Source organism: Hippopotamus amphibius, chromosome 3 (assembly GCF_030028045.1).
Source record: "Hippopotamus amphibius kiboko isolate mHipAmp2 chromosome 3, mHipAmp2.hap2, whole genome shotgun sequence".
NCBI classification, from domain to species: domain Eukaryota; kingdom Metazoa; phylum Chordata; class Mammalia; order Artiodactyla; family Hippopotamidae; genus Hippopotamus; species Hippopotamus amphibius.
The window spans coordinates 141,098,256-141,124,137 of NC_080188.1; the positions used below are offsets into that span (position 1 = coordinate 141,098,256).

Sequence of the window (25,882 nt, forward strand, 5' to 3'; positions counted from 1 at the left end):
GTCTTTAATAAATTCCTTTTACGCTTGAATTTGCTAGAGTGGCTTCTAATGTCTGCAACAAGAACCCTAGCAAAACTCTGTCCCTTTATTTTAATTTTTCTCTAATTTATTTGGTTAAGTTCCTACCTTTTAAGTCTTTTAAACTGTTGAATGTTTTTGTATAATTTTAGCTGCTCATCACAAAGCAGAGATACAGGGACTTTTTAGGTGGCACAGTGGTTAACAATCCACCTGCCAATGCAGGGGACATGGGTTCATTCCCTGCTCCAGGAAGATCTCACATGCCATGGAGCAATGAGCCCATGTGCCACAATTACTGAGCCTGCGCTCTAGAGCCTGTGAGCCACAACTATTGAGCTCATGTGCCGCAACTACTGAAGCCCACATGCCTAGAGACCGTGCTCCGCAACAAGAGAAGCCACTGAAATGAGGAGCCTGCACACCACAATGAAGAGTAGCCCCTGCTCGCCCCAACAAGAGAAAGCCCATGTGCAGCAACAAAGACTCAATGCAGCCAACAAATAAATTAACTACAAAAAAAAAAAAAAAAAAAGGCAGCGCTATAAAGGAGAGTCCACTCAGAGAAAAACTCTCAAAAGAACTCTCCATGTTTAATTTTAAAAAGGAACTGGGAAACCTTGACTCTCCACAAATCAGATTGAAAAGAGTCACAATAGAAACTCTATAAACATATATTTCTGAAATTTTCTTACTAGCCTTTTTCAGAGCAGTTTTAGGTTTACAGAAAAGTTATGCAGGAAGTAGAGTTACCATATATGTTCCTACTACCTCCCCACCAAATACAGTTTCTTCTATTATTACCCACTTGCAATAGTGTGGTAACTTTGTTACAATTGATGAATCACTATTGACTTCTTATTAACTAAAGTCTACAGTTTACATTAGGGTTCACTGTTTGTATTATACAGTTCTATGGCCTTGGACAAATGCAAAATTTCACTATCCACCATTAAAGTATCGTACAAAATAGTTTTACTACTGCAAAAATGCCCTATGGAGGGAAGAAAGATGGCAGTGAAGTAGAATGACGTGGAATGCATCCTTCTCCACAGATGCATCAGGAATATATCAAAAGACACAATAATTCCCACAGAGAACCAGCTGAATATCAGCAGATGACATTGGATACCAGAAAGGACCGCAAAGATTCCGACATAACCGGTATTTGTTTGACTCAACACTCAGTCTGGGGCTTGGACAGTCTTCTTTAAACACCTTTATTGCCAGGACAAGCAATCTGTGAAGTCTGGACTACCCCATCAGAAGTCAAGTAGGATGCTCTGGGGAGGGAGCACTGAATCCAGGATGCTAGACAACTAGGGAGCCCTCAGACACAGAGAAGATTAACTGCAGAGAACTCTTATGGAGCCCTGTATCAGAGTCTAACACCCGGCTTCGTCCAACTGTCTGCAAATGCCAGTGATGGACACCTCACACCAAACTAAACACAAGACAGGAACACAAACCCACCCATCAGCACACGGACTACCTAAAGCCACGTTAACCTCACAGATACCCTAAAACACACCACCTGACATGACCCTGCACATCAGAGAGAAAAGACACAGAGCCACACACCGGAAAGCAGACACCAGACCCCCCCACCAGGAAGCCTACCCAAGACATTGGACAAACCCCACCACAGGGGGCAGAGGGCAGAAACAAGAGGAATTATTACTAGGCAGCATAGGGAAAGGAGACAACAAATCCTAAAAATTAGACAAAATGAGAAAACAAAGAAACACCATGCAGGCAAAGGGGCAGGAAAAAAACCCCACAAGACCAAATAAATGAAGAGAAAATAGGAAAATTGCCTGAAAAAGAATTCAGAGTAATGATAGTAAAGATGATCCAAAATCTCAATAACAAAATAGAGAAAATACAAGAAACAGTTAATAAGGACTCAGAAGAACTAAAGAGGAAACAAACAGTAATGGACAACAAAATAACAGAAATTAAAAATACTCTAGATGGTATAAACAGCAGAATAACTGAGGCAGAAGAACGAATAAGTGAGTTGGAAGATAGAATGGGGGAAATAACTGCCACAGAGCAGGAAAGAGAAAAAAGAATAAAAAGAATGGAAGACAGTCTTAGAGACCTTGGTGACAACATTAAGTGCACCAACATTCGAATCATAGGCATCCCAGAAGAAGAAGAAAAAAAGAAATGGTCTGAGAAAATATTTGAAGAGGTTATAGTGGAAAACTTCCCCAACATGGGAAAGGAAATAATTAATCAAGTCCAAGAAGCGCAAAGAGTCCCATACAGAATAAACCCAAGGAGAAATACACCAAGGCACATATTAATCAAACTAATGAAAATTAAATACAAAGAAAAATATTAAAAGCAGCAAGAGAAAAGCAACAAATATCATATAAGGGAAAACCCATAAGGATAACAGCTGACCTTTATGCAGAAATTCTGCAGGCAAGAAGGGAATGGCAGGATATACTGAAAGTCCGGAAAGAGGAAAACCTACAGCCAAGAATACACTACCCAGCAAGAATCTCATTCCTATTGGACAGAGAAATCAAAAGCTTTCCAGACAAGCAAAAGTTGAGAGAATTCAGCACCACCAAACCAGACTTACAACAATTGCTTAAGGATCTTTTCTAAGTAGGAAACACAAGAGAAGGAAAAGACCTACAAAAACAAACCCAAAACAATTAAGAAAAAGGTAATAGGAACACACATGTCAATAATCACCCTAAATGTAAATGGATTAAATGCTCCAACCAAAAGACAAAGACTGGCTGAATGGATACAAAAACAAGACCCTTCTATATGTTGCCTACAAGAAACCCACTTCAGACCAAGGGACACATATAGACTGAAAGTAAATGACTGGAGAAAGATATTCCATGCAAATGGAAGTCAAAAGAAAGCTGGAGTAGCAATACTCATATCAGACAAATTAGACTTGAAAGTAAAGACTATTAAAAGAGAAAAGGAAGGACACTACATAATGATCAAGGGATCAATCCAAGAAGATATAACACTTGTAAATATCTATGCACCCAACATAGGAGCACCTCAATACATAAGGCAAATGTTAATAGCCATAAAAGGGGAAATCGACAGTAACACAATCATAGTGGGGGACTTTAACACCCCATTACATCAATGGACAGAGCATCCAAACAGAAAATAAATAAGGACACACAAGCTTTAAATGACACATTAGACCATCTCAACTTAATTGATATTTATAGGACATTCTATCCAAAAACGACAGAATACACTTTCTTCTCAAGTGCACACGGAACATTTTCCAGGATAGATCACATTTTGGGTCAGAAATCAAGCCTCAGTAAATTCAAGAAAATTGAAATCATATCAAGCATCATCTCTGACCACAATGCCATGAGACTAGATATCAATTACAGGAAAAAACCTGTAAAAATACAAACACATGCAGGCTGAAAAATAAGCTATTAAACAACCAAGAAATCACTAAAGAAATCAAAAAGGAAATCAAAAAAATCTAGAAACAAATGACAATGAAAACACAACAACCCAAAATCTATGGGACGCAGCAAAAGCAGTTCTAAGAGGGAAGTTTATAGCAATACAGTCCTACCTCCAGAAACTAGAAAAATATCAAATAAACAACCAAACCTTACACCTAAAACAATTAGAGAAAGAAGAACAAAGAAACCCCAAAGTGAGCAGAAGGAAAGAAATCAATAAGATCAGAGAAGAAATAAATGAAAAAGAAAGGAAGGAAACAATAGGAAAGATCAATGAAACTAAAAGCTGGTTCTTTGAGAAGACAAACAAAATTGATAAACCATTAGCCAGACTCAACAGGAAAAAAAGGGAGAAGATGCAAATCAACAGAATTAGAAATGAAAAACGAGAAATAACAACGGACACCACAGAAATACAAAAGAGCATGAGAGACTACTACAAGCAACTATGTGCCAATATGTTGGATAACCTGGAAGAAATGGATAAATTCTTAGAAAAGTACAATCCTCCAAGACTGAATCAGGAAGAAATAGAAAATATGAACAGACCAATCATAAGTACGGAAATTGAGACTGTGATTAAAAATCTCCCAACAAACAAAAGCCCAGGGCCAGGTGGATTCACAGGCGAATTCTATTAAACATTTAGAGAAGAGCCAACACCTATTCTTCTCAAACTCTTCCAAAATATAGCAGAAGGAGGAACACTCCCAAACTCATTCTATGAGGACACAATCACCCTGATACCAAAACCAGACAAAGATGTCACAAAAAAGGAAAATTAGAGACCAATATCACTGTTGAATATAGATGTAAAAATCCTCAATAAAATACTAGCTAACAGAACCCAACAGCACATTAAAAAGATCATACACCATGATCAAGTGGGGTTTATCCCTGGAATGCAAGGATTCTTCAATATATGCAAATCAATCAATGTGATACATCATATCAACAAATTGAAGGATAAAAACCTTATGATAATCTCAATAGATGCAGAAAAAGCTTTTGACAAAATTCAACATCCATTTATGATAAAAACTCTCCAGAAAATGGGCATGGAAGGAAATTACCTCAACATAGTAAAAGCCATATATGAGAAACCAAAAGCCAACATTGTTCTAAATGGTGATAAACTGAAAGAATTCCCTCTTAGAACAGGAACAAGACAAGGGTGCCCACTATCACTATTATTATTCAACATAGTTTTGGAAGTGTTAGCCACAGCAATCAGAGAAGAAAATGAAATAAAAGGAATCCAAATTGGAAAAGAAGAAGTAAAATTGTCACTCTTTGCAGATGACATGATATTATACATAGAAAACCCTAAAGATTCTACCAGAAAACTGCTAGCACTGATCGATGATTTTAGTAAAGTAGCAGGATACAAAATTAATGCACAGAAATCTCTTGCATTCGTATACATTAACAATGAAAGAGCAGAAAGAGAAATTAAAGAAACTCTCCCATTTACCATTGCAACAAAAAGAATAAAATACCTAGGAATAAACCTGCCTAAGGAGGCAAAAGACCTGTATGCAGAAAATTATAAGACACCGATGAAAGAAATCAGAGACGATACAAACAGATGGAGAGACATACCATGTTCTTGGATTGGAAGAATCAACATTGTGAAAATGACTGTACTACCCGAAGCAATTTACAGATTCAATGCAATCCCTATCAAATTTCCAATGGAATTTTTTGCAGAACTAGAGCAAGAAATCTTACGATTTGTATGGAAATGCAAAAGACCCCGAATAGCCAAAGCAATCTTGAGAAGGAAAGATGGAGTTGGTGGAATTAGGCTTCCTGACTTCAAACTATACTACAAGGCCACAGTGATCAAGACAGTATGGTACTGGCACAAAAAAAGAAAGAATGATCAGTCGAACAGAATAGAGAACCCAGAGGTAAGCCCAAACACATATGGGCAGCTTATCTTTGACAAAGGAGGCAAGAATATACAATGGAAAAAAAGCCTCTTCAATAAGTGGTGCTGGGAAATTTGGACAGCAACATGTAAAAGAATGAAATTAGAACACTTCCTAACACCATACACAAAAATAAACTCCAAATGGATTAAAGACCTAAATGGAAGGCCAGATATTATAAAACTCCTAGAGGAAAACATAGGCAGAACACTCTATGACATAAAGCAAGATCCTTTTTGACCCACATCCTAGAATAATGGAAATAAAAGCAAGAATAAACAAATGGGACCTAATGAAGCTTAAAAGCTTTTGCACAGCGAAAGAAACCATAAACAAGACAAGAGGACAACCCTAAGAATGGGAGAAAATACTTGCCAATGAAGCAACGGACAAAGGATTAATCTCCAAAATATACAAGCAGCTCATGCAGCTTAATACTAAAAAACCAAATAACCCAATCCACAAATGGGCGGAAGACCTATATAGACATTTCTCCAAAGAAGATATACAGATGGCCAACAAACACATGAAAAGATGCTCAACATCACTCATCATCAGAGAAATGCAAGTCAAAGCCACAATGAGGTATCACCTCACACCAATCAGAATGGTCATCATCAAAAAATCTAGAAACAATAAATGTTGGAGAGGGTGTGGAGAAAAGGGAACTCTCCTGCAAGGTTGGTGGGAATGTAAGCTGGTACAGCCACTAAGGAAAACAGTTTGGAGGTACCTTAAAACACTAAAAATAGAACTACCATATTATCCAGTAATCCCACTATTGGGTATATACCTAGGGAAAACCATAATCCAAAAAAGAAACATGTACCATAATGTTCATTGCAGCACTATTTACAATAGCCAGGACATGGAAGCAACCTAAATGCTCATCAACAGATGAATGGATAAAGATGTGGCACATATATACAATGGAGTATTACTCAGCCATAAAAAGGAATGCAACGGAACTAAATGTAATGAGGTGGATAGACTTAGAGTCTGTCATACAGAGTGAAATAAGCCAGTAAGAGAAAAACAAATACTGTATGCTAACTCATATATACGGAATCTAAAGAAAAAAAGAAGTGGTACTGATGAACCCAGTGACAGGGCAAGAATAAGGATGCAGATGCAGAGAATGGACTGGAGGACACAGGGTTGGGGGGGCGGGGGGTGAAGGGGAAGCTGTGACAAAGGGAGAGAGTAGCATAGATATATTTCCACTACCAACTGTAAAACAGATAGCTAGTGGGAAGTTGCTGTATAACAAAGGGAGATCAACTCGATGATGGGTGATGCCTTAGAGGGCCAGGACAGGGAGGGTGGGAGGGAGTTGCGGGAGGGAGGGTATATGGAGATATATGTATGAATACAGCTGATTCACTTTGGTGTACCTCAGAAGCTGGTACAAAGTTTAAAGCAATTATATTCCAATAAAGAGTTTTTTTAAAAAAAGCCCTATGAACCACCTATCTGCCCCTCCCCTACCCCTGTGCTCCAGTATTCTCCCCTCCCCCACCTCTGTGTGCCACTATTCTCCCCTCCCCCACCCCCTGAACCCCTGACAACTTCTTATGCATTTTTCCTTCAGTTTTGACTTTTCTAAATGGTCATACAGTTGGAATCATACAGTATATAGCTTTTCCAGACTGGCTTCTTTCATTTAGCAATATATATTTAGGTTCCTCTATGTCTTTTCATAGCTTGATGGTTGATTTCTTTTTAGTGCTGAATAATACTTGAGTATACGGATGCAACACAGTTTGTTTACCCATTTGCCTGCTGAAGGATATCTTGATTGCTTCCAATTGTTGACAGTTATAAAGCCCCAATAAACATTCACGTGCAGGTTTTGTGTGGACACACATTTCAGCTCATTTGAGTTAATATCTAGGAGCACAACTGTTGGATCACATTGTATGTTTAGCTTTGTAAGAAACTACCAAAATGCGTTCCAAAGTAGCTGTACCATGTTATATTTCCACCAGCAGTGAATGAGTTCCTGTTGCTCTGCATCCTCACCAGCATCCGGTACTATCAGTGTTTTAGATTTTACACATTCCAACAGGTGTGTAGTAGTATCTTGCTTTAATACAGCAGATTTTTTCTATTTCTTAGACTTATTTTCTACATTTATATACATATATATATAAGCAATCTGCTTCATCATCTTTCCATCCAAATAACAGAAAGATTCCCTTCTTTTAGTGGGTACAACTCTGTCCTAAATCCCTCCCTTATTAAAAGAAACAACAACAACAAAAATATGTAGGACTACAATTTTTAGAAAATGTCAAGTGTATGTTTACTGATTATTTCTATAATCAAAAAATAGAATCTTCCTTAGGCAGCCCATGTCTATTAAAAACACCAAAAACTCAACTCTAAAAAATGCGCATATTACTTCTGGACTGTAACCATAGGTTTCTCACAATGAAATGTTCAGAAAATTGTGACTTTGTTGAAGATGGGCTTATATATTCCTTTACCCAATAAGGGAGAAGGAAATACATGTCTTCTGGACCTGAGCCATAGCACTGACTACCAAAATCTAATGACAGTTTCATTTCACACCTATCTCATCTATATGAATGTCCCCCTCAAAATCCTCACCCCGAGCTGCCACCATCGATAAATCCTCTCAAATTACCAACAAACCATATTCTCCTTTTATTTCCACAATATGATATCTCTCCAAATCTTGAGGAGCCAGGGTTGATTATCACAAGGTTGGGTTATAGATTTTTTTCCCTTAGAGATGTTTAAACCCACTTACTCTAGCCAGTCGGTAGTAACTCTTCCCAGGTAGCTGACTCACTAATGAATGTATCCCTTGTCTAGAAAGCCTGCAGATTTTCAAACAGTAACAACTTTCTCACTTAATTCTAGCTGAATAAGGCTACTGACTACATTCTTAAGAACTAAAAACTAAATTTCTCTCATGAAATGTATGAGGTTCTAAAGGCAAAGACTCCTAATCTGCTAGTGTTTCTTTGGACATCAAATTAATAAAATCTCAAGAGATTTTCACATGTTCTCAAAACGTACAAAATTTAGGCAGCAATCAGAAACACAAAAAAGGAAGAAACTTCGAGAGAACACAAAAAACTGTGAGCATGTGAGTTAAAATCTGCAGTGTGAGTATGTGTGCATGCATGTGTATATCTCTTCAATCTAGTGGATTATCCAAGGACTGATTTATTTTTAATGAATTATCTGTGTAATTTAGTCTCCTTCTAATTCAAATAAAAAGACTAGAGATCTTAATAAGACAGGAGGCAGCTTCTGTTATCAGGTTCCTATACAATGAAGTTTATAAACTGAAGCACTATTAAAATTTGGGGCCAAATAATTTTTTGTTTGTAGGTGGCTATCTGGTGCATTGTAGGATGTTTAGCAGCACCCTGGTCTGTCTCCACTAGATACCACTAGCACCCTCCAGTTATGACAACCAAAACGTCTCCAGGTATTGCCAAACGTCCCTGGGGGGAAAATCCTAACCAGTTAAAAACCACTACTATATATTTAAAATACAGTGCTTTTCAGTGTGCTAAATACTATCACATGCACTTCTAGCATCCTGAATATACTTAATACCACCAAAACACACTAACTTTTCAACTAGTTCCCAAATCAAAAATTTTTATGGAGGGAAGAAAGTTGGGAGAGAATACTAGGTGATCTCAGACCCTCTTTACTTCCACAAAACTATGGAAGGTGCACAAGATCATCACCAGCACAACTGGAGACTAATGAAAAAGGCCAGTTCCTAAGGGACCTGCAAGTATTACAAAAGCAGGAAGGAAAGTATGTAGAATATTGGGAGATCAAAGCTCAATTCATTGAATCAGAAAACGCTTGTCCTACCACTAACATCTTTCAGAGGGCTAGATTTTTAAGGGATGAATTCAAGGTACATGCCCCATTTGTCAATTTTGGAAATCATATCACTTTCTGCAATTCCAGGGAAGAAAGAACAACATGGGATCCCCTAAAACACAAATTTCCTAAATTAAGCTAAAAAGTCCTACATAAACATATCTTTTATAATTGATTTCACAAGTTATAGTGGTTTCTATTCTATTATTTGCATTTACTAAATGGGATAAATAAGAATAGGCATTTTTCATTAGGTTCTAATTATGCTCACATAAACATGATTTTGTCTAGAATATACTCTGTATTTATAGTTTAATACAGTCTCTGCTTCAGTAAGATAATGTATGTCTAGAAGAATGCCATAATCATTTATCATCTATACAAATTTAAATAACATCAGATTTCTATAAAGTTTGTATAACATTTACTACTTTCAAATGTGAGCAAATGAAGCAAACTTACATTTTTTGGCATTCTTTTCGTTCTCCCAACATGGGATCCCCCATCTCTCCAAGAATGGTAGCTTCCACTTCATAATGAACAATGAGTGCTTTTTCTGATGGATGTACATCAATGTTTCCTCCTTTAACTTTCCTATTAATATAAAATAAAAACAAGCATAGCTACATTAAAAGTTCACAAAACATCCATGGTTTTTATCTAACTCCTAGTTCCAAAAACATGTGGGCTGGATTAACATATACATTTAAATCAGATTTACTCTTGACTTTGGCCAAGAAATAACTCTTTTTCTCCAACTTTGTAAACTCTGTACTATACATACAATTCTTGGTCTTGCAGAAAGTACCTTTACGAATACCTCTGAGAAAAAATACATTTACCCAAAGAATCATGCATAAAAGCCTGTGAATAAAACAAACAATTAAGATGGTTTTAGAGAGAATAACCTCAAGCAAAAGTCAGCAATTCAAAAACAAAGGCAGCTGCCCCCAAAATTATATTTAAAAAAAAAAATCAACCTGCCAATAATTAGCCCATTAACTGTATCACAAAATAACATGAAGAAATTACCTAAACTGCAAAATAATATTATGTATCATCTTACATAATTATATAAATTGAATTAGTACCTAAATCATTTTTCAAATTACACACAAATTGTGTAACAAAAAAGCATTTACAGGTTATATTCTATAGTCACATATCTCAAATTACAGTGCCAATAGTAGGCTATAATCCCTGTGCTGTACATTAATTATATCCTGGTAACTTATTTTATACCTAGTTGTTTGTACCTGCTAATCCCCTTCACCTATTTTGGCCCTCCCCCTATACCTCTCCCCTCTGGTGACCACTAGTTTGTCATCTGTATCTCAGAGTCTGTTTCTGTGTGTTGTTATATTCATTCGTTTTATCTTTATATTCTACATATAAGTGAAAACATACAGTATTTGTCTTTCTCTGCCTGACTTATTTCATTAAGCATAATTATCTTCCACGCCCATCCATGTTGTTACAATGATGAAATAATCACTACTTGTTACTGGTCACTTTAGAAGCTGATAAAATGAATTTTAGTAAAAGAGATTAAGCAATGGAAACAAGCAAAATTTCCCACTGTAGTCACAGGTAGCTAGGTGGCTAGTGGGGTCTTTCAGCCTAATGGGAAAGAATAGAAATATGACAACACCTTAAATTTCAATAAACAGAAACTCAAAGCTTTTCCTTCAGTTAGGAAAAACTGGCTTATTATGCATATTTTCAACGTAATTTTTAAATATTCTTTTTTGCCAGAATTCTTTAGTACAACAAGGGTAGGCTCTGAAATCTACATTAGGACAACAATTAAGAGTGAAGTGTAAAGATAGAGTAGGAAATCAAATATACAGAAGCTAGAGTCTAGGTAGGTCAGCAACCAAACTAACAGAACAAAGCTTGTAAAGAATAAAAGCAGAAACCAGGTAGGCCAGTAAAAAACAGGGAATTAGGAAATTAGATATATACACACATATTAAAGAGAAGGGTACAGCTTCCAAAAGGTAAGATAAATGCATACAAGTTCAGGATAGCAGTCAAAAGCTAGAGAAGCCACAGCAATCGAGAGAATAAGTAAGGAGAGGTAAAAAACAAACGTAATATAGCATTAAAGAAACTCTTAATTATAAAGAGAACTAGTTATTTGCTTCCTGATGAGAGATGGACAGCCACCCCAGTAGCGAACTTCTTATATAGGAGTGGGTAACTGCATCCAGTTGAAGAGAATCATAAGGATAAAATATAAGTGCAGATCCTAAGAGTAATCTCATACCAACCCTTTCAAAGTGGGTCTTCCACATATTAACAACTGATGGAAAAGCATAATTGTTTTCCTCTGGTCTGAAATCTTGCCTTTCTCCAAAGAAATCAAATAGTTCAAAGAACTTTACTATTCCTTTTCAGTTTTCGTTTGCTTTTTTTTTTCTGTATGTGTATTTTAAAGAAGTTAATTAATTTTATTTATTTATTTACCATTAATGTAATTTATTGTAGAAAAAACAGAACACAGAAATTAGCAGAGAAAAAATAAACTGAAAAACCTAGAAGAAACCAGTTGTTACCATTTTAGCACATATACATCTAGACAATTTTCTATCTGTATATACATAATATATAACCAGAGAATGTCAGCTCTAGAATTTCTTTAAAGAAGAGGCTTAAGGGTAGCAATCTGGTAGGATTGAAACTACATTAGGATAGCAATTGATATAAGATTGACACAAGTATTAATTGCCTATCAGAATGGGGGCTATGGAGATTACAGGATGAATAAACCTCTTCCATGTTCCTCTTGGCACTACCTCTGAATATATAAAATACACATATTACAAACTAAGTTCATATTATTTATACTATGTGTAACTTACTTTCAAAAATCACTATATAATGACTTTAAAAGAATACTTTGTCTTTAGAACTTCATACACTCAAATTCCAGATACTCCATTTGTTGAACACCTTGATTCTCTATTTCTAAACTTACATTGCACAACATTTACAAGACTCTCTTACAAAACATTCAAAACCAAAGTAGGACACTTGGTTGATTTACAAAGTAGTTCCTTAAAGGCTCAAAATATTTTGTAATTCAGTTATTCTATATTTATGTATGATATAAATATTTTTAAATTGACAACCATGGTTTCAAATTCTATTCTGGTTGGTAAAATATTCCAGCTTGCTTAGACATAATTATGAATTATGTCTACATGCAACCTGTGAAAAGGACATATCTGCTGTTGGTAGCTGATTTAATAAGAAAACTGCTTTTACCATAGCATGTGCCTCATCAAAATTTATACTTGTGTTATCACCACAAAATGAATAATTTTATTTTAAATGATGAACTTCCAAACTGAATTTAACATGGCATTCATAATGATGACAGATATTTAACAACTGAGAGAATGAACTTCCAAATACTTTATTTGGAATCCATGAATCAGGTAAGAAATAATTCAGCCTATTATTGGAATTAACTGATTTACTATTTGTAGCATCTTATGACACTGACATTAAACTGATATCTTTTAACTGTTTGCAGACTTCTTCTAGTAATGGAGCCTTCTCAATAACAGGTCTACTTCACCCTTTTTTTTTTTTTTTTTTAACATGCACAAGAAGACTGGAACAAAAAATGTGCTAAGCTGGTCTAGAAAAAGTTTTGCTTTTTTAATCTCAATATGAAGTCATGCTTCAGAGACTGATATAAGATACACCTTTCTTTATCTACATGGAATAACTGTCACCTTTAGGCAGAGTATTTTTTTTTTTTATTTTTTTTTTATTTTTGGGGGGGTACACCAAGTTCAATCATCTGTTTTTATACACATATCCCCATATTCCCACCCTCCCTCGAGTCCCCCCCACCCTCCCCTTCCCAGTCCTCTAAGGCATCTTTCATCCTCGAGTTGAACTCCCTTTGTTATACAACAACTTCCCACTGGCTATTTTACAGTTGGTAGTATATATATGTCTGTGCTACTCTCTCGCTTCGTCTCAGCTTCCCCTTCACCCCCCGCCCCCTCCCAAACCTCGAGTTAGGCAGAGTATTCTTAACTACTAACTTCTACAGTACATCCTGATGTTTCTAGACTTCATGTGGTCAATGATAGCATTATGATCCCTAAAATAGATAACAAATACTGACAAACATTGTGCTCCATATTCATCATCAATTTTCTAGAGAAACAAAAATTTAGCCCTTAATTTTTCATTTAGCAGACACTTTTTGAAAAATTATTGCTGTCTAAAGGGTTTATCACAGGTCTGTGTTCAAGACTATAATGTAGGAGGTTCCTCCTCCCACAGACACACTGAGTCTATACCATCTGTGGGACAATTTCCTCTGAAAAAACACCCCCAAACTAGCTGAGCGACGTCTACACATTGAGCAAACAAGAAAACCCACATTGAAGCAAATAAGAGAGACTGAGACACAATCTTGCCAGAAACCCCACCTCTGGTGCGGAGACTGGCAATCGGGCAAAAACTCCTTCATCTGAGGAGTGAAGGATTTGAATCCTACAACTGGCACCCCAACTTTTAAGACCTATACCTGAGAGACAAGCCCCCAAAACATCTAACTTCCATGAGACCCAAATGGCCATAGCAAAACAATGAAACAGTTCTTAAAGGGCTTGTGCATGCAGGCTCACTCACCCTAGAGCCTAGTGCAGAAGCAGCTGACTGAAAAGCCCTCAGACTTTCTGTTAAAAAAGATTACTTGCTTATCTTAAAGGGCTGGACTAAGGTGCTGGCATCTAATTTAACATATGGATCTATTGAAATACTCAGGATGGAGGCCAACAGGTACCATCTTTACACTCTCTAGATCACTGGTATCTCCCAGAAAAGAGAAAAGAGCTTGTATATCTGTCTGGTGTCCTGATAATTGTGGCTGCTGCCCAGGGGACAGCTCTAGATCACCTGACTCTGGCGCCCATCAGGGTTTACGTTCCCAAGTCCCACAGGACCAGCCAGTTCTTAACTGGCTACCACTCCCAGGGCACAGCAGAGAGGCAACAGACTGAGGCAACCAATCTGTCTATGAAAGAGATCTATTAGTTTATCTTCATAGCTGTGGACTTAGGGGCAGGCTTCCAATTAAATATACATCTAAAGGCTGACTGTCAACCTCTCCAGCGACCTGGGAAGGCAGATCCTATCTTTGTGCTCTCCCTCTGTCCCACTCCAGAGAGCACTAGAATCTCCTGGAGAGGAGCTTGTACACTTATCTGGCGCCCCAATTTTTGTGGCTCCCACCCAGGCGATCATCTGGCTCTGGTGGCCACTGGGGCTTGTGTTCATGAGTTCAAAGGGACACTGGTGAAAGGGAAAAAAAAGCAGCTATTTACCTGACTATTACCCCAGGACTCAGCTCAGAGGGAGCCCTCAAAATAAAGTAGGCTACCTGGACAATCACAAAAGTTTGAAAGACAACCAAGAACTAGGCATAGTTGAATGAAAAGGTTCATCTCCTAAACAAGGCCACTCCTTCCAGAATGGGAGAGATGGCTGTTTTATCTAATGTATGGAAACCAACACAGAGTCATGGAAAATGAAGAAACAGAGGAATTCTAAGAAAGAACAAGATAAAACCTCAGAAAAAGACATGAAACATAGATAAGTGATTTATATGATAAAGAGTTAAAAGCAATCATAAAGATGCTTGCCAAGCTCAGGGGAAGAATGGATGAGCAAAGTGAGAATTTCAAGAGAGAGAAAATATAAAAGAACCAAATGGAAGTCACAGAGTTGAATAATACAATAATTGAACTTAAAGATACAACAGAGGGATTCAACAGTAGACTCAATGAAGCAGAGGAAAGGATCAGTGAACTCAAAGACAGAGCAATGGAATGCACCCAGAGAAGCAAAAAGAACGAAAAAAGAGTGAAACAGCTTAAGGGACTTACAAGTCAACATCAAACAGACCAACATTTGCAACATAAGGGTCTCGGAAAGAGAAGAGAAAGGGGCAGAAAACTTATTTGAAGAAATAATGGCTGAAAGCTCCACTAACCTGAAGGAAACGGATATCTAGATCCAGGAAGCCCAGAGAGTTCCAAAAAAGATGAATCCAAAGAGAGCCATAACAAAACACGCTATAATTAAAGCATCAAAAGTCAAAGACAAGGAGAGAATCTTAAAAATGGTAAGAGAAAAACAACATTTTGCATACAAGGGAACCCCCATAAGACTATCAGCAGATTATCAGCAGAAATTTTGCAGACCAGAAGTAGCACAATATATTCTAAGTGCTGAGAGGGAAAAACTGCCAACCAGTTTTTAGTCTACCCAGAGAAGTTGTCCTACAGAACTGAAGGAGAGATAGTTTTCCAGACAAGCAAAAGCTAAAGGAGTTCATCACCACTAGACTAGCTTTATAAGAAATGTTACAAAGACTTCTTCAAGCTGAAACAAAAGGGTGCTAATTAGTAGCAGGAAAATTTATGAAAGTATAAATCTCACTGGTAAAGGTAAATACAGAGTAAAACTCAGAATAATCTAAAATGTAAAGGTGGTAGGTTGATCACTTATAAAGCTAGCATGAAGGTTAAGAGACAAAAGTAGTAAAAATAACTATAACTACAAAAATTTGTTTAAGATACAGAAGATAAAAAATGTAAATGTGACATTAAAAACGTAAAATGGGAGGGGACAAAAATGTAGAGCTTTAGAATGTGTTCGATCTTAGGGTGTTAACAACTTGAAATAGACTGTTACATATGTTTTATGTAAGCCTCATGGTAACCACAAAGCAAAACCCTACAGTAGATACACAAAAGAGAAAGAGAAATAAATCTAATATGCCACTACAGAAAATCATCAAATCACAAATAAAGAGAGCAAGAGAAGAATAAAGGAACAGAGGAATTAAAAAACAGTCAGAAAACAATGAACAAAATAATAAGTACCTACCTATCAATTATTACTTTGAATGTAAATGGACTAAATTCTCCAATCAAAAGATATAGAGCACATAAATGGATAAAAAACCAAGACCCATCTATAGCTGCCTATAAGAGACTCGCCTCAACTGCAAGTACACACAAAGATTGAGTGAAGGAATGGAATAAGGTATTCCACAAAAATGAAAATCAAAAGAAAGCTACAGTAGCTATATTTATTTCAGGCAAAATAGGCTTTAAGACAAATACTGTAATAAGAAACAAAGAAAGGCATTACATGATGATACAGGGGGCAATCCAATAAGAAAATAAAACATTTATAAATATTTTTATGCCCCAAATAGGAGCACTTAAATATATAAAGAAAATATTTACAGACCTAAAGGAAGAAATATACAGGAATACAATAATAGGAAGCCTTTAATACCTCACTTTCATCAATGAACAGATTACCCAGACAGAATTCAATAGAGAAATACTGGCCCTAAATGACACATTAGACTAAATGAACTTAAACATAAATGCAACATTCCATCCACAAGAACAGAATACACATTCTTCTCAAGTGCACATAAAACAGTCTCAAGGATAGATCATACATTAGGCCACAAAACAAGTTTTAATATTTTAAGAAGCTTGAAATTATGTCAAGTATCTTTTCCAAACACAACAGTATGAGACTAAGAATCAATTACAAGAAGAAACTGGAAAATTCACACATTTCTACAGATTAAGCAACATACTACTGAACAACCAGTGTGTCGAAGAAGAAATCAATACCTTTAGACAAATAAAAGTTGAAATAAAGCAGACCAAAACTTAAAGGATGCAACAAAAGCAGTTCTAAGAGGGAAGTTCATAGAGATAAATGTGTACATCAAGAAACAAAAAAGATCTCAAATAAACAACCTAACTTTACACCTCAAGTAACTGGAGAATAAATAACAAACAAAACCTAGAGTCAGTAAAAGGAAGGAACTAAAGATCAGAGAGGAAATAAATAGACACTACAAGGACAATGGAAAAGATCAAAGAAACTAAGAGCTGGTTCTTTGGAAAGGTAAATAAAATTGACAAACCTTTAGCTAGGCTACCCAAGAAAAAGAGAGAGAGGACTCAAATACAGGCATACCTGGGAGATATTGTGGGTTTAGTTCCAGATCACTACAATAAAGTAAGTATCATTATAAAGCAAATCGTGAATTTTCATAAATGTTATGTTTACACTATGCTGTGATATACTGTGTGCAATAGCATTATGTTTAAAAATCAATGTACATACTTTAATTTAAAAAATATTTATTTCTAAAAAATGCTAACTGTAGCTAACATTATATTTAAGAGTGAAAAAACTGAAAGCTTTTCCTGAAAAATCAAGAACAAGGCAAGGATGTCAACTCTTGCTAACATAGCATTGGAAGTGCTAGCCAAAATGATTGGGCAAGAAAGAGAAAAGTATCCAAATCAGAAAGGAAAAAGTAAAGCCATCACTATTTGAACATGACATGGTATTATATACAGAAAACCCTAATGACTCCACCAAAAAACTGTTACAACTAGCTTCCTTCTGTACTGTTTCCAGGATGCCCCAACTGGTTTGGGGTTGTCCAGTATCTGTTCTTCTCCCTCTCTCCCACCACGCTCCTGGCCCCAGACTCCATTCACAGGCCAGTGGCTTGTGATGGAACCTCCCCCCCAACTCCCCCCCACCCCCAAAAAATAAAACCTTTTAGAATAAACAATTCAGTAAAGTTGCAGGATACAAAATCAACGTATATCAATTAGTTGCACTTCCTTACACTGTTATGAAGTACCAGAAAGAGAAATTAAGAAAATAATCTCATTTACAAATACATCAAAAAGAATAAAATACCTAAGAAATAAATTTAACCAGGAAGATGAAAGACCTGTGTATTGAAAACTGTAAGACAATAATGGAAAAAAAAAATAAATGAAAAAGATATAAATAAGTGGAATTATAATCCATGCTTATGAATTGGAAGAATTAAAAGTGTTAAAATGTCCAGACTACCCAAAGCAATCTAAAGATTCAATGCAATCCTATCAAAATCTCAATGGCATTTTTCACAGAAATAGAACAAAAAAATCCTAAAATTTGTACAGAACCACAAAAGATCCCTAACAGTCAAAGCAACCTTGAGAAAGAAAAACAAAGTTAGCAGCATTGTGCATCCTGATTTTATTCTATATTACAAAGCTACAGTAATCAAAACAGTATGGTATTGGCATAAAAACAAACACACAGATCAATGGAATAGAATAGAGAGCCCAGAAATAAACCCACACATATACTGGCCAATTAATTTATGACAGAGGTGCAAGAATATACACCTGGGAAAAGACAGTCCCTTCAATAAACAGTGTTGAGGAAACTAGATGGCCACATGCAAAAGAAAGAAACTGTACCAATATCTTACACCATACACAGAAATCAACTCAAAATGGATTAAAGCCTTGAATGTAAAACCTGAAACCATGAAATTCCTAGAAGAAAACATAGGCAATAAGCTTCCTGCTGTGGGTCTTGGTGATGATTTTTTGGATCTGACACCAAAAAGTAAGGCAACAAAAGCAAAAATAAACTACTGGCACTACATCAAACCAAAAAGCTTCTAAAGAGCAAAGAAAACCATCAACAAAATGAAAAGGCAATATACGAAATGGGAGAAAATATTTGCAAATCATATATCTGATAACGGGTTAATATCCACAGTATAAAAACCTCATACAACTCAATAGAAAAAAAATCAATCTGAGGAAAAAATGGGCAGAGGATCTGAATAGGCATTTTTCCAAAGAACACATACAGATGGCCAACAGGTACATTACATAAAAAGGTGTTCAACATCACTTATCAGCAGTAACATAAAATTAAAATCACAATAATATATCACCTCACACCTCTTAGAACGACTAGTATGAAAAAGTCAAGAAATAAGTGCCAGACAGGATGTGAAGAAAAAGGAACCCTATGCACTGTTGGTGGGAATTTATATTGGTTCAGCCACTATGGAAAACTGTACAGAGATTTCTCAAAAAATTGAAAACAGAACTTCCATATGACCCGGCAATTCTATTCTGAGAATTTAGCCAAAAGACAGGAAAAAACTAACTCAAAAAGATACATGTACCTCCATGTTCACTGCAGCATTATTTACAATAGCTAAGACATGGAAGTAACCTAAGAGTCAATCAATGGATGAATGGATAAAATATATGTATATCTGTATACACACACACACACACACACACACACACACGCACGCACATAGGAATATTATTCAACCATAAAAAAGAAGAAAATTTTGTCATTTGCAACAACATGAATAGACTTGAGGGTCATATGCTATGTCAAATAAGTCAGAGATAGAAAGACAAATACCACATTTTCACACTAACTTGTGTAATCTAAAAATAAAACAAAACAAACAAAACCTGAACTCATAAATATAGATAACAAATTGGTGGTTGCCAAAGGTGGGGAGTGGGGAGTGGGTGGAGGTGGTCAAAAGGTATAAACTTCCAGCCATAAAATAAATAAGTTGTAATGTACAGCACAGTGCCTATGGTGAATAACACTATATTGTATATATGAAAACTGCTAAGAGAGTAAATCTTAAAAGTTCTCATTACAAGGAAAAAAATTGTTATTGTGTAGTGATGGACGTTAACTAGACATAGTGTGATGATCATTTGGTAATATATACAAATATTGGATCATATGTTGTACACCTGAAACTGATATAATGGTATATGTCAATTATATCTCAATTAAAAAAAAAAGATTTCAACTCAATGACCTAATTTTACAGCTTGAGGAACAAGAAAAAGAGCAAACTAAACTGCAAGCTAGTAGAAGGAAGGAAATAATAAAGACAGAGATAAAAGAAATAGAGAATAGAAAAGCAATAGAGGAAATCAAAAAACCAAAAGTTGGTTCTTTGAAAAGATCAACAAAATTGACAAGCCTTTAGTCAAACTAAGAAAAAAAGAGAGAAGATTCAAATTACTACAACTGGAAATTAAAGTGGGACATTACTACTATTATCTCTGACCTCATAGAGATTAAAAAAAAATACTATGAACAACTGTAAGCCAACTAAGTAGATAACCTAGATGAAATGGATGAACTCCTAGAAACACACAAAGTATCAAACTGACTCAAAAGAAACAGAAATTCTGAATTCCCCCCAAATAAGTAAAGAGATTGAATCAGTGATCAAAAACATCCCAACGAAGACAAGTCCAGTACCAGATTGTTTCACTGGTGAATTCTACCAAATTAACACCAATCCTTCTTAAACTCCTCCAAAAATTAGAAAAAGAGGGAACACTTCCTGATTAATTCTGAGGCCAGCATTACCCTGATACCAAAGAAAGACAAAGATGTCATAAAAATAGAATATATTTTTGAATATAATTTGTTAATATCATTTATGAATATAGAATCAAAAATCTTTACCCTTTTGAAGCTTATAAACCAGCAGGCAAGACAATAACAATAAAGTAGTAAGAGTGGGAAAAGACAAGGTATGCGAAGAAAGCAGGTGGTGACCTGGGTGGTGGATTGTGGGATGGGAAAGGGCAGCTCAGGAAATACCTTCTAGAAAAAGTGATATTGAAGCTAAAACAGGAAAGATGAAGAGTTAGCTGGGTAAAGAACAAAGCAAGTGCCAGACCATGGGAAGGGCATTTGGAATCTAACACTGAAGTACCATAGGGATCTAAAAGAAGTTATTTCTGTAAGGTGGAAGCATGGAATTGTTGGGGACAAGAGGGGGACAGAGAGAAATGAAGCTGAAAAGGCACGTGCTCAAACTCTAAGAGCAATGGAAAGCCATCAGAGAGTTTTAAGAGGCAAAAAACCGAAAACCAGAAAACAAAACCCACTAGATATTAACTGTCTATTTGCATGCATATTTGATTGAGGATATGAACTGTGTGTATTTAATCACTTTCCCAGTGACCAGAACAATGCTAGGCATGCACTAAGTATTTGCTAAGTATGTATTAAGCACTATTGAATCAAAACACTAACTGGCAGCAGAACCAAAAATGAAACCCAATTTTTGATTCTATAATCAAAACATGAAGACACTAGAGATCCCTCAGTGATAGGTACAAGGAACCACTGAAATTAAATAATTAAAATTAGATTGAATCAATTAGATTAAAAGCATACTGCCCTCTTGTTAAAAACAAAATAAAAGTAAAAATATTACAAGAGAAATACATGTAATTACTATCAAAGAATCAATCATTAAAATGGAATGTTCTGTTAGATACCATAAGCCATCTGGTCTGTATGATTATATGAGGATGCACATTTCTAAACTGAAAGCAGGCAATGCAAACTCTATTTATGTTGTCAAAACTAGACAAAACTGAGAAGTGTACATTTCAATCTTCCCAGAGTCTGACCTCATTTTACTTCAAACATTATACTGGCTCCTTTGATTTTATTTGTTGGATTGCACATAATATAGCTTTAAAAGTAATCAATAGGTTGATAATTACAAGTCATAGGATGCCTAAGGGGCCATAGGATTCAACAATCCTAAGAAAAACTATCTTCTGGTACTACTACATTAAATAAGAATAAGCTAATGGTATAATAGTGACACTCAGCTCTAGAAGAATCTTGAATTTAAAGTTGAAGGGGAATTTCTTGTTTTCTTCTGTCACAAAATTTTCAATCAAGACATTTTAAACCATCAATGTAAGCAAAATTCAGTGAGGAAATAAATGCTGACTATATACTTGTTATGCTTACCTATTTTTTGAAATTTTTACTGATAAGCCCTGGTTATGTAACAATTTCAGATATGTTTCTATAAAATGGGACAGGCAGGCAATATATGCCTCAGGCCTGCAGACAGTGAATGCAGTTGGTTGGTTGCTTGATGATTTTACAATAGTTTCAATCCCTTTTAGGAGTCTTAAAGCTTAGATCTTTCTGTGATGATCAGGGCCCTGCCAAGCCAGGATAAATACATACAGTAAAACTATATTATGAACTGAAATGATGCCACCACCTTACATGCATGTTTTATCCTTTAAAAGTATTTTCATATTTGGTCCTCATATCTTTCATAAGGTAATACGTGCCCCATTTATAGATACGGAAACTGAGTCCAAAAGAATACATGTGATTTTCTAGGGTATTTACACAATCAGTAACAGGGACCTAGCTAAAAATGGAGAGTCATAATTAAAAAAAATTTTTTTTCTATTGCTATCCCTGCTAACTCTTGGTACAGTGAGAGGTATCCTTTTCACAAGGGATAATCTTATCTTCGACCTGAGTCAAATAAATAACCTCAACAGATGATTGATACTACAAACATTTTTAAACTAAAGAAACGATGGCTTGTTTCATGTCAAGCTCTTGAACAAACCTCTTGATAATTACGAACCTCTTACAAAAATTATACTGTATACATGGCAGTGCAATGGATAAAATGGATGAAGAAAGCAGAAACAGACTGGAAAGCAACATCTCAATCCAGTCTCCCATTAATTAAAAGCCACCACTTCTTCCCCCTTCGTTTCAAAACCCCACTGCAGTGAACCCCAAATTGAAGACACAGAACAGAGGTGCCAGAAGATTTCATTTCCAGGCTTCCACAGTATTTATCTATTAGGGGAAAATGGAGAGTGGGAATATCGGGGAAAAATAGGAAGACGCGGTTTACTCCGCCCTTCGCCCCTCTCCCCTGAACAATGTAATGCAGCAAGGAAACCATCTTCAATGCTGTCAGGGCCCCGCTGAGTCAGGTAAGAGGCTGGAGAATCCTGCACCCCCTAAGGGCCCCTTCCTCTTTTCAATGCACCTTTCCCTCTCCCTGTCTGTGATTTCTCCCCTGTCTCCCACCCCTCTTCTAAGCTTCTAGCTCTGCCCGGTGGCATCTCACGGCCAACCCAAGAACCTCTTAAGAAAAACCTCAGGGTCCGGGCAAGGAGGGTAGGATCGAGCCTTGGGGAGTCGTCACCTTTTGAGGTATCTGGCGTCCTCCCCCTGCATGGCGGCGGCGATGGCGGCGTGGGGAGGATGGGGGTGTCTGAGAGGCCGGCGGGGCTATTTCCGGGGACGCTGGCCAAAGTACCCCACACCCAAAGGCGATGACAGTCCCAAGGCCTGCAAGGCGGGGCAGCTACGGCGCTCTGGTTACCACGGTGAGGCGGCCGGCTCCTCCCACCGCTCCTAGGCCCCAAAACACTGGAGCTGCCCAGACCCGCCCAGAGCTGCCTGGATGAGCTCCGCCTCAAAGCGCATGCGCTTGCTCTGCGGCGCCAGAACGCGCAGGCTCAGTATGCGGTGCTGGGCTTTGGGGCTTATCTGACGCACCCTGGAGTGAAAGGTGAAGGTATTTGCTGCAGATTTCAGCGCGCGTGGTGAAGGAGAGGCTCCGTGGTCACCGCCCCCTTGAGGATGGGAATTGAAAGAGTCATCCCGGTCAGTCGAATTGGAATTTCGCTTGGAAATCCGTTAAGCTTTTAATTAGAGAATGTTCTAGAGCATTGGAGCCCTCCGCTAATAACCTGTTTAAAAAAAAAGTTTGTATTTGGGGCATTGTGGAGAGCGAACTGCACTGATTGCACTGAGAAGCTGGAACTTGTGTAGATAGGCCGACCCTTGTGCAAAATGAATACAATTAATATCAACTTTGATCGAGGGGCAAATCTGTCCCTTCCACTTTGGCGTCCTAAATCTAGAATGCACATGCCACCCCACCCACCCCACCCCCCGCGCGCGCGCACACACACACACACACACACACACACACACACAGCTCCTGAAATGACAACTCCTAAACTGACTATCCCTAACTCAGGGTACGTTTAGAATCATTTCCTTTAAGACAGGCAACTGTTGGCAATTCAGGCCACAGGGCAAAAGGGCTGTTTTGTTTTGTTTTGTTGTTGTTTTTATTGAAATATAGTTAATTTACAACGTTGTGCCAGTCTCATCTTACTAAGTGAGGTAAGTCAGAAAGAGAAAGACAAATACTCTATATCACTTATATGTGGAATCAAAAGGGCTGTTTTTGAACCTTAGTAAGTAATATTCTCTTTTTTGAGATCTATTCCCATGGGCTCAACTAGCTCATCTATGCAAATGACTTCCCTTCGTTTATGCAGTAAATATTAATTGAGGGCCAGCTTTGTGCCAAACACCAGACCAGGCTCTAGGGTTACAAAGAAGGCATCTCTACTCCCTCTTCTCACCGGTAGTCCTGTCACTTACTCTCTTCTGGTTCTGTATTTTCAGTCACCTTGTGCCATGTCTACAGCATTGTTCCACTGCCTTTTTCAGATGCAGTAAGTTAATGCAGTGCACTGCATGGAATATTAAATATAGTCCATATTTAGTATTTATAGCCCATGTTTAATAAACAGTCCATATCCACTAAGAGGTATTTTTATCGCCTACTCATTCACATAGACTACTACACTATTTCTGTCAGTGTTGTAGCCATTCTTCCAGCCTTCCAGGCAAGACTATACGGAGCCAACTTTGACATCTTTCTTTGTATCATGCCGTCTTCTTAAACTATTTCAAAATCTTATCTTTTCTTCCTTCAAGGTATTCCTGCAATCCAGCTTTCTTCTCCATTCTCACTTCTACCAACTAGCTTAAGCATTTCATACTTGGAATACTGCAATTCTTTCCTAACTGGACTCCCTACTTTCTGTATTTTTTCCCAAATATTCAGTCTCAAAACTGACATAAAATTTTACAAATTGTCATTCACAGGTAGATTACCTTAAAACCTCCACAATACCTAATATTGCCAGATCACAATATCTATTAGAATGCACAGTTCATATAATAAGCATTCTTGCAATGTAAGCTCCTTGGGATCAGAGATTTTGCTTTGTTTACTTCTGTAGGCTTAGAACAGTATCTGGCTCATAGTTGGCACTAAATAAATATTTGGAGTTGAAAAAAATGCATACTCGAGCTTGAAACAATAAGAACAACAAAAAATCCAGAGGAAATGCCTAGAGGCCAGAAAGGAAGAAGTGAAAAGCAGATCAATAAGGAGATAAACTGAAAGTGGGCCTGAACTAGAGAAGCTGTCAGTCTATAGCAGGAACAGTACAAGATGAGCATAGGCATTTTATTCTTGAAAGTAAGAAAATACTAATGGGGTTGCGTCCGAAAGACACTAGTCAATTCTGAGATAATTTGCCTCAAAAGGAATAATTACTGTGGTTGATTTAACACATAATAAAAATCCAGGACTCCATAATGATACTCACCAACACACAGAAAAACAGAAAAACGAAACCTCATTTTCATTGAAGGTAATGACTACATCAAATCCTTACTCTGAAAATTGGTGATTAAAAGAAATAATTAAGCATTTAATCCAAACCTTTTGGAAATAAACCATAATTTACCTCCTCTTAATGAGGGAAGGGTCTTTTTTTTTTTTTTTACAGAAAATGCCTGCTAGTTTTGGAGCAATGTAATTACAGACAGTTACTATTTTGTATCTCATTGATTTATTATAAAATAATTTAAATGTGGCAGAGTTTCACTCCACAGATTACTTGATAATTCTAAATGGAAAAGAAGTTACTTTACAGTGGGGAGATCTGGCTGTCAGCATTTCAAACAAGTAAACAAGGCATC

General features: G+C 36.8%; 1 protein-coding gene across 3 annotated transcripts in view; it reads right to left on the bottom strand.

The window, feature by feature from the left end:
• The window catches only part of KIFAP3 (kinesin associated protein 3), a 151,016-nt gene extending 127,563 nt beyond the window's left edge, over positions 1-23,453 (bottom strand). For 2 of the 3 annotated variants that reach the window (XM_057726674.1, XM_057726675.1), the window contains exons 1-2: positions 23,232-23,453; positions 9,770-9,901 (exon numbers count right to left, since the gene is read on the bottom strand). In XM_057726674.1, the coding sequence (XP_057582657.1) occupies positions 9,770-9,901; positions 23,232-23,263 (164 nt within the window). In that variant the 5' untranslated portion in view covers positions 23,264-23,453. Of the gene's footprint in view, positions 1-9,769; positions 9,902-23,231 lie in introns of those variants that run through there. The other variant, XM_057726676.1, reaches the window with a different exon arrangement.
• Between the last annotated feature and the right edge of the window lie 2,429 nt (positions 23,454-25,882).